Source organism: Enhydra lutris, unplaced genomic scaffold, assembly GCF_002288905.1.
Source record: "Enhydra lutris kenyoni isolate GAN:26980312 unplaced genomic scaffold, ASM228890v2 scaffoldscaffold28, whole genome shotgun sequence".
In the NCBI taxonomy this organism is placed as follows: domain Eukaryota; kingdom Metazoa; phylum Chordata; class Mammalia; order Carnivora; family Mustelidae; genus Enhydra; species Enhydra lutris.
Genome location: NW_019154112.1, coordinates 11021221 through 11036485, shown reverse-complemented (window position 1 = coordinate 11036485; position 15265 = coordinate 11021221). Strand labels below are relative to the sequence as shown.

The 15265-nt window shown below is 35.1% G+C and overlaps 1 protein-coding gene across 5 annotated transcripts in view; it reads left to right on the top strand.

Moving 5' to 3' along the window:
• Positions 1 to 15265, top strand: part of LOC111152241 (family with sequence similarity 135 member A) — a 109155-nt gene that overhangs the window by 67469 nt on the left and 26421 nt on the right. For 2 of the 5 annotated variants that reach the window (XM_022510679.1, XM_022510678.1), the window contains exons 10-12: positions 10050 to 10123; positions 11687 to 11841; positions 12645 to 14415. In XM_022510679.1, coding sequence (XP_022366387.1) covers positions 10050 to 10123; positions 11687 to 11841; positions 12645 to 14415 — 2000 coding nt within the window. Of the gene's footprint in view, positions 1 to 10049; positions 10124 to 11686; positions 11842 to 12056; positions 14416 to 15265 lie in introns of all 5 variants that reach the window. The other 3 variants (XM_022510676.1, XM_022510675.1, XM_022510680.1) reach the window with 2 other exon arrangements.

Genomic DNA, 15265 nt, shown 5'->3' with positions numbered 1-15265 from the left:
CTTTGGCTATTCAGGATCTGTTGTGGTTCCATATGAATTTTAGGGTTATTTGTTTTAATTCTATGGGAAAAAAAAACTACTGGTATTTTGCTAGGGATTGCATTGAATCTGTACATTGCCTTTGGTAGCATGGACATTTTAATAATATTAATTCTTCTCAGCCATGAGCATGGGATAGTTTTCCATTTGTGTCATCCTCATTTTCTTTCATCAGTGTCCCATAGTTTTCAGAGTACAGATCTCTCACCTCTTGGTTAAATTTATTCCTAGATATTTTTTTCTTCTTGGTGCAATTTTACACTCTAACCTTACACCTGAAGGTCTAGTAAAGGAAGTCCAAAGATAATAAAGGAGGGATGTAATAATTAGAATGAAAATAAATGAAGTTGAAATTAAAAAGCAATTTAAAAAATCAATGAAATCTAGAGCTGGTTCTTTGAAAAAATAGACAAATTGATAAACCTTTAGCCAGACTCATAAAAAAAAAAGAGAGAGAGGATTCAAGGAAATAAAATCAGAAGTAAAAGAAGAGAAATGACAACTGATGCCATAGAAATACAAGGGTTATAACAAAACTATGAAAAATTATATACCAAAAAATTGGACAACCTAGAAGAAATGGGTAAATTCCTATAAACTTAAACAGTCTTCCAAATCTGAATCAGGAAGAAATAGAAAATTTGAACAGGTCCACTGCTAGAAACAACATTGAATCAGTAATCAAAAAATTACCGACAAACCAAAGTCTAGGACCAGACCTTCACAGGTGAATTCTACCAAGCATCTAAAGCAGAATTAATGCCCATTCTCAGACCATTCCAGAAAATAAAAGAGCTTCCAGACTCATTATATGAGGCCAGAATTACCCTGATACTGAAATCAAAGACACTACAAAAAAGAAAACTACAGGCCAGTATCCCTGAAGAACACAGGTGTAAAAATCTTCAAAAAATATTAGCAAACCAAATTTAACAATGCATTAACAGTATCACTCACTGCTCTCCCTGGGATTTATTGCAGAGATGCAGGGATGGTTCAGTATTCATAAATCAATCAGTGTGATACATCACAAGACAGGATATAGAAATACATACCATATAATCTTAAAAGATGCAGAACCAAGGGGGAAATTGGAGGGGGGAGACAAACCATAAAAGAATGTGGACTCTGAGAAACAAACTGAGGGTTTTGGAGGTGGGAGGTTGGGTGAGCCTGGTGGTGGGTATTATGGAGGGCACGTATTGCATGGAGCACTGATACGTAATAGTGACCGTGCTTTATCAGAGCTGTTTTTAATGATGTTATTCTAGAATGTTTTCTTTCCAGATGATGATTGAGAAGCTAATTAAAAAATGGTGCCAGGTACCACAACAGTAACAGAACTTTGCTGTTTTCTGGGGTTTTGTTTTTTTACCTTTTTTTTTTTCTTTTTTATTAATGGAGTGTGCTGGATGTCTCTCTAATTTTGTTCAGATGACTGCAGAACCTGGAAAAGCTGTTGCTGCTATTGATGCATAACATACTGCTATTGGTCATTCATTAAACAATGAATTCTGGAACACTGAAAAGAAGTAAAACAAAAATTTTAAAATGCATTTGACAAAATACAATACTCATTCACGATAAAAACTCTCAACAAAGTAGGTTTAGACAGGATGTACTTTAACATAATAAAGGTCATATATGAAAAACCCACAGCTAACATACTCAGAAGTGAAAAACCAAAGACTTTTTCCTCTAAGATCAGGAAAAAAACAAGGATGTTAGCTGTCACCACTTTTATTTAACATAGTACAGGAAGCCCTAGCTACAACTATCAGTCAAGACAAGAAAAAGAAATAAAAGTCATGGAAATTGGTAATGAAGAAGTAAATCCATCACTATTTGCCAGTGATATGATAATATATAAGAAAACTCTAAAGACACCACTAAAAAATTATTAGAAGCAATAAATGAATTCAGAAAAGTTGGAGACAAAGAATATACAGAAATCTCTTGCATCTCCATATACTAATAACAAAGTAGCAGAAAGAGAAATTAAGAAAACAGTTCCATTTATAATTCAGCACCATTTTTTAAAAAAACTTTCCTAGGGTGCCTGGGTGGCTCAGTGGGTTAAAGCCTCTGCCTTTGGCTCAGGTCATGATCTCATGGTCCTGGGATCGAGCCCAGCATCTGGCTCTCTGCTCGGTGGGGAGCCTACTTCCTCGCCTCTCTCTGCCTGCCTCTCTGACTACTTGTGATCTCTGTCAAATAAATAAGTAAAATCTTAAAAAAAAAAAAAAAAAAAGACTTTCCTTTATTGAATTGCCTTAGCATCTTTGTTGAAGATCAGTTGACTAATGAATTGAATCTATTTCTTGGCCTTCTTTTCTCTTTCATTGATCTCTTATATATCTTTCCATTAATATCCCCCTAACTTGATTGTGTTATTGTAGTAAGTCTTTCAGTCAGGTAATTAGTTGTACCTTCTCCAATTTTTTTTTTTTCTTTTTGAGATTGTTTTGTCTCTTCCAGATCCCTTGTATTTCTATGTAAATTTAGAATCATCTGCTAAGTTTTTATTTTAAAAAGTCTTCCTTGGATTTTAGTTTACATTGCATGATTGCATAATCTATAGATCAATGTAGAGAGAATTTTCTCTTTCATCATATGTTGTGGACATGTTATAGTTCCCTATTTAGGTGATATCTTCTTCTGTGATGTCTCTCGGAAGTGTTTTTTAGTTTTCAGTGTCTTAAATTTATTCATAAGTTTCTTATATTATCTGATGCTATTATAAGTGGTCTTTTTATTTCATTTTCCAAACAGTTGTTGCTAGGATATAGAAGTGCAATTGATTTTTTTTTTTTTTTTTTTTAAAGATTTTATTTATTTATTTGACAGAGAGATCACAAGCAGGCAGAGAGGCAGGCAGAGAGAGAGGAGGAAGAAGGCTCCCCTAGAGAGCAGAGAGCCCGATGCGGGGCTCGATCCCAGGACTCTGAGATCATGACCTGAGCCGAAGGCAGCGGCTTAACCCACTGAGCCACCCAGGCACCCCAGTGCAATTGATTTTTGCATATTAACTGTATACTCCATGGCCTTACAAAATTTATTAGATGTCGTATTCCATAGATCTAAATTAAATTAGGTCAGGTTTATTGATGGGTTGTTCAGCCAATATTCTGTATTGTTATTTCCCCTCTGTTTTAGTACTTAAAAATAGACCATTATCTTCTGGCCTCCATAGTATCTGATGAGAAGTCAGTTGTCATTTATGTTATTTTTCCCCTGCAGTTATTGCAATGATTTTTTCTTTATCTTTGGTTTTCAGCAGTTTGATGTGCTTTGTTGTAGTTTTCTTTGAATTTATCTTGCTTGGGATTCATTGAGATTCTTGGATCTGCAGGTTTATTTTTTCTTCCTAATTTTTACAAAAATTTTTAGCCATCATATCTTCAGATATTATTTTTTTCTGCCCCAGTTTTATCCACTCCTCCTTCTGGTACTCTAATTTCACTTGTATTATATGATTTCATATTCTTTTGTTTTTTTTAATCTGTGCTTTTCAGATTGAATATTTTCATGATTCTAGTTTTGAATTCACTCTTTTCTGTAGAGTCTAATCAGCTCTTAATCTCACCTAGTAAATTTTTCATTTCAAATATATTTTTACTTCTAAGTTTTTTTTTTTTTTTAGTAGTTCCATTTTTCTGCTGAGGTTCCTTACCTCTTCATTCATTACAACCAACTTCTTTCACTCATTGGGCAATTATAATCATGACTTAAAAGTACTTGCCTGGCCTTCTTGTTTATAATTTGGCATATAAGAGGCTTAGACATAATCATTTCCACCCTAACAACGAGAAAAAAGCTGAACAAACTGAATATCAGCACATCTTCTTAGATCTTTTAGAGAACTGAGGTCACAGGGCAAACTCCTGCCCCCAAAATTGGAGTTAGATAGCCAGTTACAGAGAATCATATCTGACCAGAGCAGAGACCAACCCACAAGCAGAAATGGCCCCTGGAATCAGTACTGGGGTAGAAAAACTTAAATTACATTTGATGAATTTCTGGTGGTTCAGTATGAACAAGCTTAAAGTGTAACTTCAAGGGGGCTCAGTCCTAGGGGAACTCCACACTTTCATGAGTTTTACCTCCAGGAACTGAATCAGGTTCTCGTGGTGAAGATCAGAGAAAATCCCCCCTCCCATGCAGGAGGGTATGGGAGTGAGAGAGGTAGCTGTTTTAAAATACATCCAGAGCATTCTATCCTTAGAAAGACTTGTCTCAACAGAAACTATCTTTCCAGAGCCCAACTGACCTGGGAATCCAACTCCAGTCTTCTTTAGCCTTCCACATGGGGGAAGGGAAATATGCAACTTACCATTCATTATTAGAGAGTTTCAAATTAGAAAAATGAGATACCACCACATACCTATAAGAATGGATGAAAGGTGAAACACTGACAACACCAAATGTTAGGGAAGATAAGAGCAACTGGAGCTCTCATTTGTTGCTGGTAGGAATGCAAAATGGTACAACTAGTTCAAAAGACAATTTAGCAGTTTCATATAAATCTAAACATATTCTTACAGTATAATCCAACTATAATGCTCTTTGGCATTTACTCAGATGAGTTGAAAACATGTCTGCACAAAAACCTACACACAGTATTTTTGGCAGCTTTTTCCATAATTGTCAAAATTTGGAAGGAACCATCATGTCCTTCATCAGGTGAATGGATTAAAAAAATTGTATATCCATACAGTGGAATATTATTCAGCAATAAAAAGAAATGAACAGTCAAACCACAGAAAGTGAAAGAGGAACCTTGAAAGTATATTGCTAAGTGAAAGACCCAATCTAAAGGACAACCTACTATCTGATTCCAACTGTATGACGTTCTGGAAAAGGAAAAACTGCGGAGACATTGAAAAGATCAGTGGTTGCCAGAGGTTCAGGGGGATTTAGAGAAGAACAAATAGGTAGAGCATAAGAGATATTTAGGGACAAGAAACTATTCTCAATGATTTGTGATGATGGACACATACCATTATACATTTGTTAAAGACCATACGGTGTGCACCACCAAGAGTGAATCTTAAGGTAAACTATGGATTTTAGTTAATAGTAAGTGTCAATATTGGTTCATCAATGCTCCGAAAAAAACAAGTCTATTAATTATTTTTTAAAAAGGAAGTATATGCCTGCTAATTCTGACATCTGAGTTATCTTGGAGTCCATTTCTATAGATTGCTTTTATCTCATGATTGTAAGTTATACTTTCCTGCTTCTTTGCATTTCTAATGCATGTTCTTTGATTCTTGAAACAGTTGTTTAATGCATTTTGTCCAGTTTTATAGTTTTCAGGAGACAAATCTATTACCAATTCCTCTGTTGTGGTAGAAGTTAAAATAGTGGTTTTCAGCCATGGTTGTACATTAAAATCATCTGAGGAACTTTAAAAATTACTGATGCTGAATTACTGATGCCCAGGTATGGGTAATTTTTTTTTTTAAGTTCTCCAAATAATTAACCGGGTTAGGCTATTACCTATGTTGTTCCTAGCATTCTACTAGGAAGAGTGGTAATTGAAATATGGTTTGTCTTCGCTGGAGTCAGGTTGCATCTGCCAGTGGAAGGAGCATCTTTTTTATATTTGTACTTTAGAACTAAAGGGTTTAGTGGGACCCTAGAATCTAATTTGCAGCAACTAGTCTAGACCTCAAGTCTAGAGGGTCATGGAATTGTTCTTAGCTTTTATTGAGATTTTAAGATCATAAAATGTTATTTTCAACTGTATCAATGCTTTTTATGCTCTAGAAGAGGGAAAGAGTTTGAAATAGATTGCATAGCCATCCTTTCCTACTCAAAGACCTCTTTACAATAATGAGTTATTTACACAAAACATTATGAAGTTTGCATTTTTACAAAGAGGTACTCATCTATAAAACTTCTTGATCTGGTATTCCTTCAGTATAATATGTATGCATTGTTTATATGTGAACCTTAATATATTAAGCTATATTTTTCTTAAAGTAGAACTACTTTCTGAAAACATATTGTTTATTTATAATATTTAATTTGATACTTTTTATTTCCTGTTTTGCAAGGTTTGGGCAGACTTCCAATGTTACTGTAATTATTGATATAAACACAATGTATTATAGATTTTATATGTGTGTGTATATATATATTAATATATACATATATATAAATATAAATATATAAATATGTATATATATAGAGAGAGAGAGAACATACCCATTTTTTTCAGGAAATAAGTTTATCCCAAAGTGCATTTTGTTATTATCTGATATGTGCTCCTAAAGGATTAACTCTTACCTTAAATTATTTTTTACCATCTTAAACTTTCCAATGTGCTTCATGGTCCCCTACCATCTGAAATAGAGTATACCAAACCTAATTTAGCCTTTTCAAAATGACTTATCATTATGCATTTTATTTATGTACTCAAGGGTTTAATACACTTGTAGTCCATGCTATTAAAAATGTCTAGAGGGGCGCCTGGGCACAGTTGGTTAAGTGCCTGACTGTTGATTTTGGCTCAGGTTGTGATCTTGTGGATCTTGAGATAAGCCCCTGAGTTGGGCTCTGCACTTAGCAGAGAGTCTTCTTCAGATTCTCTCTCCCTGTGCTCCTCACCCCAGCTCTCGTGCTTCCAAAATAAATAAGTCTTTTTTAAAAAGTCTAGATATTAGATCCTCCATTAAAGGATCCTAAGTTATATTAATTTTTAATCTATTTGTCTTTTTATGGGAATGTTCTAGGTTTATGTTTTTAAGGTTTATCTAGGTTTGTATTTTGTTTCAATAACAAGTTCTCTACTAATTGCCTAGTGTACTTACATCTACTTATATATATCATGTATATTTTGTAATTCTGCTTTTCCCTTTGTCTCATTTGTTCTTTTAATATGCTGTGTATTGAAAAGTAAATATAGATCATCTTTGTGTATAAAGGGAGCTTTAAAGTATACTACCAAAAGTACAATCTAAGAACTTAAGGAATAATTGTTAAATAAACATTTGTGAGGGGACCATTTTCTTCAAGGCACATAGATAATATATCAGATATTTAGATCCTGTACTGAGGATTTGAGTATAATTTGGATAGACATGTATAAAATATTTTAATAAATGTATTATGAATATATTATAACAACTATGTTAATAATAAATGTTATATATTATAAATGCTACAGTAAGTACTATTCTGATTTTATTATATATTATTTTGTCATATTATTATACAAATAATATTTGTAATATATTTTTATAGTGTAATAAGTTTGTACTATAATGAATACTAGTTAACAATTTAAGCATTTAAGGGTGAACACAGATAAAGGAACATTTAACTCTGTAAAGTATTGATGAATACCCATTTTGAATGCTCAAGAGGCTTTTTTCAATCTTCTAGCTGTTTGCTAAATTTTGAATAGTCAATAATGCCAAATAAGTGAATTTTTAAAAATTGAGAGTAAATATACAAAATTTGTTTTACAAACATATATACCAAAGTAGTAATATCTATATTACTCACCCTAAGTTTGAATTTGTAAATTTAATATATTTTTTTTATGTATGTCTTTTGCTCCAAATTAAGTGGTGCTGCCATCAGGTGGCAGTCATACCTTAGTTATGGCCACAAGATACATTTAATAGACTTAAACTCATTACACATTGCTGTAGCACAAAATTATCGCAGGAAAAAAATTAGACAAAGAATTTTGTGTGGGTGCATAGAGGAAAGGAAAGGTTTTCTGTTAACAGGGAGTCTTTATGCAGAAGAGATAAGTGGTTTGAAAAACAAGATTTGGAATTTCTTAAATCTTTATTTGAATCCGATATTAATCACTTGCTAGCTATGTTATCTTGCCCAAGTAATTAACCACTTTGTCCCTGTTTCCTCACTTATTAAATGAAGACATATCCACTTCATAGGGTTTTCCTACAGCTTAAATAAAATGGAAAGAGGGGCACCTGGGTGGCTCAGTGGGTTGGGCATCTGCCTTTGGTTGTTTCATGATCCTAGGGCTCTGCGATTGAGTCCTGTATTGGGCTCTCTGCTCAGCAGTGAGCCTGCTTCTCCCTCTCCCACTCCCCTAGCTTGTGCGCGCTCTCTCTCTCTCTCTCTCTGCCAAACAAATAAAATCTTAAGAAAGAAAGGAAGGAAGGAAAGGAATTCAGAGTCCTATTGGAGTCAGGAAATGCTTCTTAAATAAATAAGTAACAATGAAAATAAAGTGCTTATCATAGAGACTGGTCGATAAGATGCTGTCAGGAAATGATAGTTATGGGGCGCCTGGGAGGCTCAGTCGGTTAAGCATCCAAGTCTTGGTTTCAGCTCAGGTCATGATGTCAGGGTCTTGTGATTGAACCCCACATCACGTGAGCTTCACACTCCAGGTATTCTTTCCCTCTCCCTCATCATCCGCCTCTGCCCCATCCCCTGTGCATGGTCTCTCTCTCTTAAATAAATAAAATCTTTAAAAACAAAAAAAGAAACGATAGGTATGAATCAGAGTAGGTAAGGAGAGAAGGAAAACCTACTAGTTAGTGTTGCAGGCCCATCTACAACTGCAGGAATCCAGAAGGCTTCAGGCTTCCGTTCTTCACACATTATAGCCCTCAGGGGAAAATATCTCTCAACGATAGAAAGTACAGACACAAATTGCATCCTTCTCATAGATGCCTCATATCATCCTCTCCTTAACTCCCTCACTGACTTGTTCCTCTAAAGACCCAGTCTCATCTGCTTAGGGAAGCAAGTTTATTTAGTAAGTCAGAAATTTAATTGGCCAAATCTTGATGTCAAATAAAACATATCTCCAGTTTTATGTTTAAGACCAAAGAACCTTAATTCATATTCCCTTTTAGAGAAGAATCTTAGATGCAATATAATCTTGGGATGTATTGGGGCGCCTGGGTGGCTCAGTGGGTTAAGCCTCTGCCTTCGGCTCAGGTCATGATCTCCAGGTCCTGGGATCGAGCCCTGCAATCTGGCTCTCTGCTCAGCGGGGAGCTTGCTTCCCCCTCTCTCTGCCTGCCTCTCTGCCTACTTGTGATCTCTCTCTGTCAAATAAATAAATAAAATCTTAAAAAAAAAAAAAATCTTGGGATATATTATAATTTGTCTCTCCTCCCTGCACCTTCCAAGCAAAACATCTTTTCCATGTCCTTAATGTTGCCTCATATTGCTCCAGTAGCTGACAGCCTTTCCTTGAATAATTAAAAATGAAAGGATCACAATACAAATATGATGAAAGAAATATTCAGCTAGACTTGACCAGTACTTATCAAGTACTTGCTTCTGTAACATACCCAGGTAAATGTTTTGGGGGATAACCAAGATCATCAAAACATAGCTCATACTCTAAAGAACATTATACATTAGGAGTGAAGACAATTCACATATATGGTTATTTTAAGGAAAAATATGATGAATGTTATAATGGCAATTATAATAGCTTATATTTGTATATACTTACAGACTACAAACTGCTGTCACAGACGTTATCCTGTTTATTCTTCATAGTAACCCCAAATGTAGAACAGTTATCAGGTGTAATTTGAAAATGAGTCATCTGAGGCTCATTTTCAAATTTCAGAGGTTAAATGCCCCAGAGTCACAATGCCAGTAGGTTGGTTAGTCAGTTCAGTTGGCATCTACTTGCATACCTGGCACACAGCATGATGTAAGTGCTGGCTGATTCTTAACCATTTTTTACCATGTGCTGAGATAGTGTGCTGAGCACTGTTCTTTATACTGAGACATAAGGGTCAATGAGACAAACTGAATCCTTGTCTTCAAGGAGGATAAATCGTGGATCCATCATGTAAACCTAAATTTCTCACTTTACATTTTATTGTTTCTTTTATTTCATGAAATACTAAAATACAGTACTTAGGCAACGTTGAGGAGGGAGATTATAGGGGTGGTTATGCGAGGTCTAATGGAGAGCGGTTTCTTTTCCTACCATCAATTGACCTTTTGATTGTACCATGTTTTTCATATTCCCTTTTGGATTTTTTCAGGTACGCAGATTTTCTGAAGCATTCTTTTGTTTTGAACATCCAAGAGAAGCTGCCATTGCATACCAGGAACTTCAGTGAGTACAGCAGATCCATAGTTCAAATAATTTCACCTCCTTTTATGTAAGATGCCTATCTCAGAATTTATCACATAGAATATATGAGATTTATAATAGAAGAAATTAGAATTTAAAGATTAGAAATTCCCTATTTCAACAAATTGTGTTTAATTTTATGAATTACTTCATGGAATACCCATACTTATAAAGAAGCATATTGCCCTCTTGTCCACACCCCCCCATAGACTTACTAGAACCTTAGTAGTCCCATACATCTCTGGTTCCAGCCTTGTATCTTTATCTTCACAGGTCAGAATCTCTTACATTCATCATTATATATTACAGATTTTCATCAGTGATCTGACTGGCACTGCCTTTTGTTATGTAAATGTTTATAATAAAATACCCAGAATAGATGCCTTCCTGCTGAGTATGTTTAGATCTGGTTTTCTTTGGCTTTAAAGAATGTTTTGAGAATGTTATGCTGAGCAAAAGAAGTCAGACATAAAGAGTAAATATATGATTCTATTTATATGAAGTTCTGGCACAGGCAAAACTATGGTGAATGAAAAAAAGAACAGTGGTTGTCTTTGACTCGGGATGGGAATTTGACTAGAAAAACATGAGAGAACTCTGAGTAGATGGAAATATTCTGTATCATGTATCCATTTGTCAGACTCATAGAGCTAAAATTTATATATTTCAAAGAATGTGAATTTCACCTCAAGAAACTGGAAATAATAGAGTATGGGGCATGGACAGTGAGTACTGGTATAGATAAAGCAAAAAAGCAAAATGTTAATTGTTGAAGCTGAGTGATGGGATTTATTACACTATTCTTTTAATTTGTTTGAAATTTTCCATAAGAAAAGTTTGGTTTGTTTTTTTTTTTAAAGTATTATGCATTAGGGGTGCCTGGGTGGCTCAGTCATTAAGCGTCTGCATTCGGCTCACGTCATAATCCCAGGGACTGAGCCCTGCATTAGGCTCCCCACTTGGTGGGAAGCCTGCTTCTCCCTCTCCCACTCCCCCTGCTTCTGTTCCCTCTCTGGCTGTGTCTCTCGCTGTCAAATAAATAAATAAAATCTTAAAAAGAAAAAAAAAGTACGCATTAGAAAGTTATCTACCTTTTTTAAATAGCTGTTAATGGTATTCACTAATATACATTAAGTACACCAGTAGCAATGGAATGTATTTTTTCCAATAGTATCATCAGTCATTAGTAGGCAGTTGGAGCTTTTGACATTTCTCTTATATGCTATTCCCAGCGAATTAGTAAATTCAGACATTAAGCATAAATAACTCATTTTGAAATAACATTAAAAAGTATAGGAGAATATAATAGAAATTTGTTTATCAACAAACCATAATTTTATAAGTCAACTATTTATTGTCAATGAACCATAATTTTCATTGTACCTGTTTTTATCTCTGACCAAAGAGCTCTTTCCTAAGGAGGTTATATCTTGAGGACTGCAAGAGGATAGGAATGGTCAGGGAAAGAAGAGGAGAGGGTGGAGTCTATAAAGTAGAATTCAGCATAATTTTTTAAAATTATAGTCTGACATAAATATTTTTCAGTGCTCAGAGTCATCTGCAGATGTGCACCGCCATCAAAAATACTTCCTTCTGCAGTTCTCTCCCACCTCTGCCTATTGAATGTAGTGAATTAGATGGAGATCTCCATTCATTACCTATTATCTTTGAAGATAGGTATTTAGATTCAGTTATTGAAGGTAAGTATAATCTAAAATATGTGAGTAGTTTGTGTCATTTGCTGTATATTCTTCCTAATATATATAAAACCGTTCCCTAATGTGGGGCCATTTTTCCCCTCCAATTTTATTTATCTTTGAGGATATTAGAAGGTTGTAGTCAGTAAATGTAGTCTTAATCATTTGAGTTCTCACACCTTGTTTTAAACCTGAATCTTTTTTTCTTTGGATAAAAGACTTAGATGCACCCTGGATGGGAATACAGAATCTTCAGAGATCAGAGTCCAGTAGAATGGATAAATATGAGACTGAAGAAAGCTCTATAGCGGGACTTTCTAGCCCAGAGTTGAAAGTCAGACCTGCTGGTGCCTCCAATTTTTGGTATGCAGAAGGTGAAAAGCAGCTAACAAAATCTCTAAAAGGAAAGAATGAAGAATCAAATAAATCCAAGGTTAAGGTTACTAAGCTCATGAAAACAATGAAACCTGAAAACACCAAAAAAATTATAAAACAGAACTCTAAGGATTCTGTGGTTTTAGTAGGCTACAAATGTTTGAAAAATACAGCATCAGATGATCTCTTTAAATGCTTTGAAGGCAATCCTTCACATAGTCAGAAGGAAGGTCTGGATCCCACAATATGTGGATATAATTTTGACCTAAAGACCTACGTCAGACAGACAAGCCAAAAGGAAGCTAGCTTTTTGCCAACAAATACAGAGAGAACTGAACAAAAGTCTCCAGATATTGAAAATATGCAACCAGACCTGTTTGATCCTTTGAACTCTGGCAGCCTAAATCTTTGTGCAAATTTGTCCATTTCAGGTAAACTTGATATCTCCCAGGATGATAGTGAAATTTCACAAGTGGAACACAATGTGGCATCCAGAAGTTCATCAGACGATTGCCCTGATCATCAAACAACCCCATCTTCAGGAGCTAGAACAATTGAAGTAAAGCCCTGTGATAAGGATCCTTTCAGTGGAGAGAAAATAACTGTTAAAATAGGACCTTGGACAGAGCTTCGACCAGATGAACTTTTTGTGGATAATTTACAACTCCCCAACTTTGAGTCCTTAGAATCTAATGGTAAATCTAAATCTATAGAAATAACACTGGAAAAGGAAGCTTTGCAGGAAGCAAAGTGCTGTTCTATTGGAGACTCATTAGCTAAGTTAAGAAGTAACCAACCTGCTTCTGCAAAAGAATATCATGTTTTAGTAAGTGGAGATACAATTAAGTTACCAGATATTAATGCCACGTATGCCTCATCTAGATTTTCAGATTCAGGTGTTGAAAGTGAACCAAGTTCTTTTGCAACACATCCAAACCCTGATGTAGTATTTGAAACTGTGCAAGGACAAGGTCCTTACAATAATGAAAGATTATTTCCTCAGCTTTTGATGAAACCTGATTGTAATGTAAAATTTTCATTAGGAAGTCATTGTACTGAGAGTACAAGTGCTTTAAGTGAAATACAGTCATCTTTGACGTCCATAAACTCTCTGCCTTCTGATGATGAACTGTCACCTGATGAAAATTCTAAGAAATCTGTTGTGCCTGAATGCCACCTAAGTGATAGCAAAACTGTGTTAAATCTAGGACCAGTTGACTTGCCAAAATGTGACACTAGTAAAAAATCAAGTATTATTTTGCAACAACAGAGTGTCATATTTTCAGGGCATTTGGACAATGAAACTATAGCAATACATTCCTTAAATTCAAGCACTAAAGACCCTTTGCAATTTGTTTTTTCAGATGAGCATACTTCCTGTGATGTGAAAAGTAGTTGCAGCTCCAAACCTAACTTGGACACTATGTGTAAAGACTCCCAGAGTCCTGATAAATCTAGTAACTCTTCAGGGACAGCAATTACGTTAAATTCAACACTGGTTTGTTTAGGTGCCCCTTGTGCTGTTTCAGGTTCTGTTTCTACTAATACGGAAGTTAGAGAAGAGGAAACTGTGAAAACAAAAAATGGTAATACCTTAAATCTCAAAGAAATAAATTCAGAAGCCCAAACAGTTAAAAATGAAACTCACCTGGGTACAAATGATCCTCTTTCAGCCAGTCCTGATATGGTAAAGCAAGGGCTTGTGGAAAATTATTTTGGCTCTCACAGCAGTACGGAGATTTCTGACATATGTGCGATTAGCTATAGCAACTCAGTTAGCCCTCAGAAGAAAATTTCTGAAAAAGAAATTAGTAATCTTCTTCAGGAACAGGGTAAAGAGGATGAGGAGGAAGAGCAGGATCAACAAATGGTTCAAAATGGGTATTATGAAGAAGCAGATTATTCAGCTTTGGATGAAAAAGTAAATGCTCACTATATAAACAGAGATGCACTAGAAGAAGAAAGATTTATAAATTCTGAAAAAATAAACAGTGACTACCTGAAGGGTGGTGTAAATATGCCCGCTGTCTGTACTTCTGGTTGTTTGTCCTTCCCATCTGCACCACGAGAATCTCCTTGTAGTGTTAAGTGTTCTTCTAAAAGTAAATTTGATGCCATTACAAAACAGCCATGCAGGACTTCTAACAACTTCACTTCATCAGTTTCCTGGTATGAGAATTCATCAAAGCCTCAAATTCAAGCGTAAGTAATGGAGCACCATAGCATGTGCTACCAAATGTATGTATAGAAAATCTGTGTATTTGTATCTATGTTTCTGATAACATATCTATTTCATGTTTTCTGGTTTTTGTAATACAAAAAGTGCTTCTCTGAGTACTTTTCTAAAAATGGAGAAATGAATTCAGTGTGCTCTTTGACAGACCTGTAGTTCTCCATCTGATTGTCTTGTTCTATAAGCTAGACATTTTGATACAAATTTTCCATCGGTAGTTATGTTAGATGTATGGAATAACTGGGGTTAAAACTCTTATTTTCATCAGTACCTCATTTCTCCACCATTAACTCTCAGACGGGTTAGGTTCTACAATTGCACGAGGCAATATTAGATAATGAATAATAAGTTAGTAGAAACTTGCTCTACCTACCAGACCCAGGTTATCTCAGCTAAATCCGTGGTTTCCTGGCTTGATATTTCATGGACCAGTTAAATACTCAGAAAAATTTTGAGGATGATAGAGGTTTATTAGCATGGCACTGGTTCTCAAAGTATTCTACTACCTTATTCCAGTTGGAATTATAATCCCTGGAGTGAAAGATCTAGGCATGTCTATAATAGATTTTCCAAGTTCCTAGATTATTCTGATTTCTATATATAACTAAGATCTCATAGTGCCCACTGCTGGTGAAACCGATGAGGTGATTATGGCCTATTAAAGTACTGTAATATGCTACAAGACTGAAGGTTATACCACCTGCTGGCTACCTCAAACTTTTCTGAGTTACTGATAAAAACAATTTATGTCTTCATCCAGAGTACCCTACTCCGTTCAGTAGAATTCGTTGGCTTCCTTGAGTTTTACTTTTATCAGTT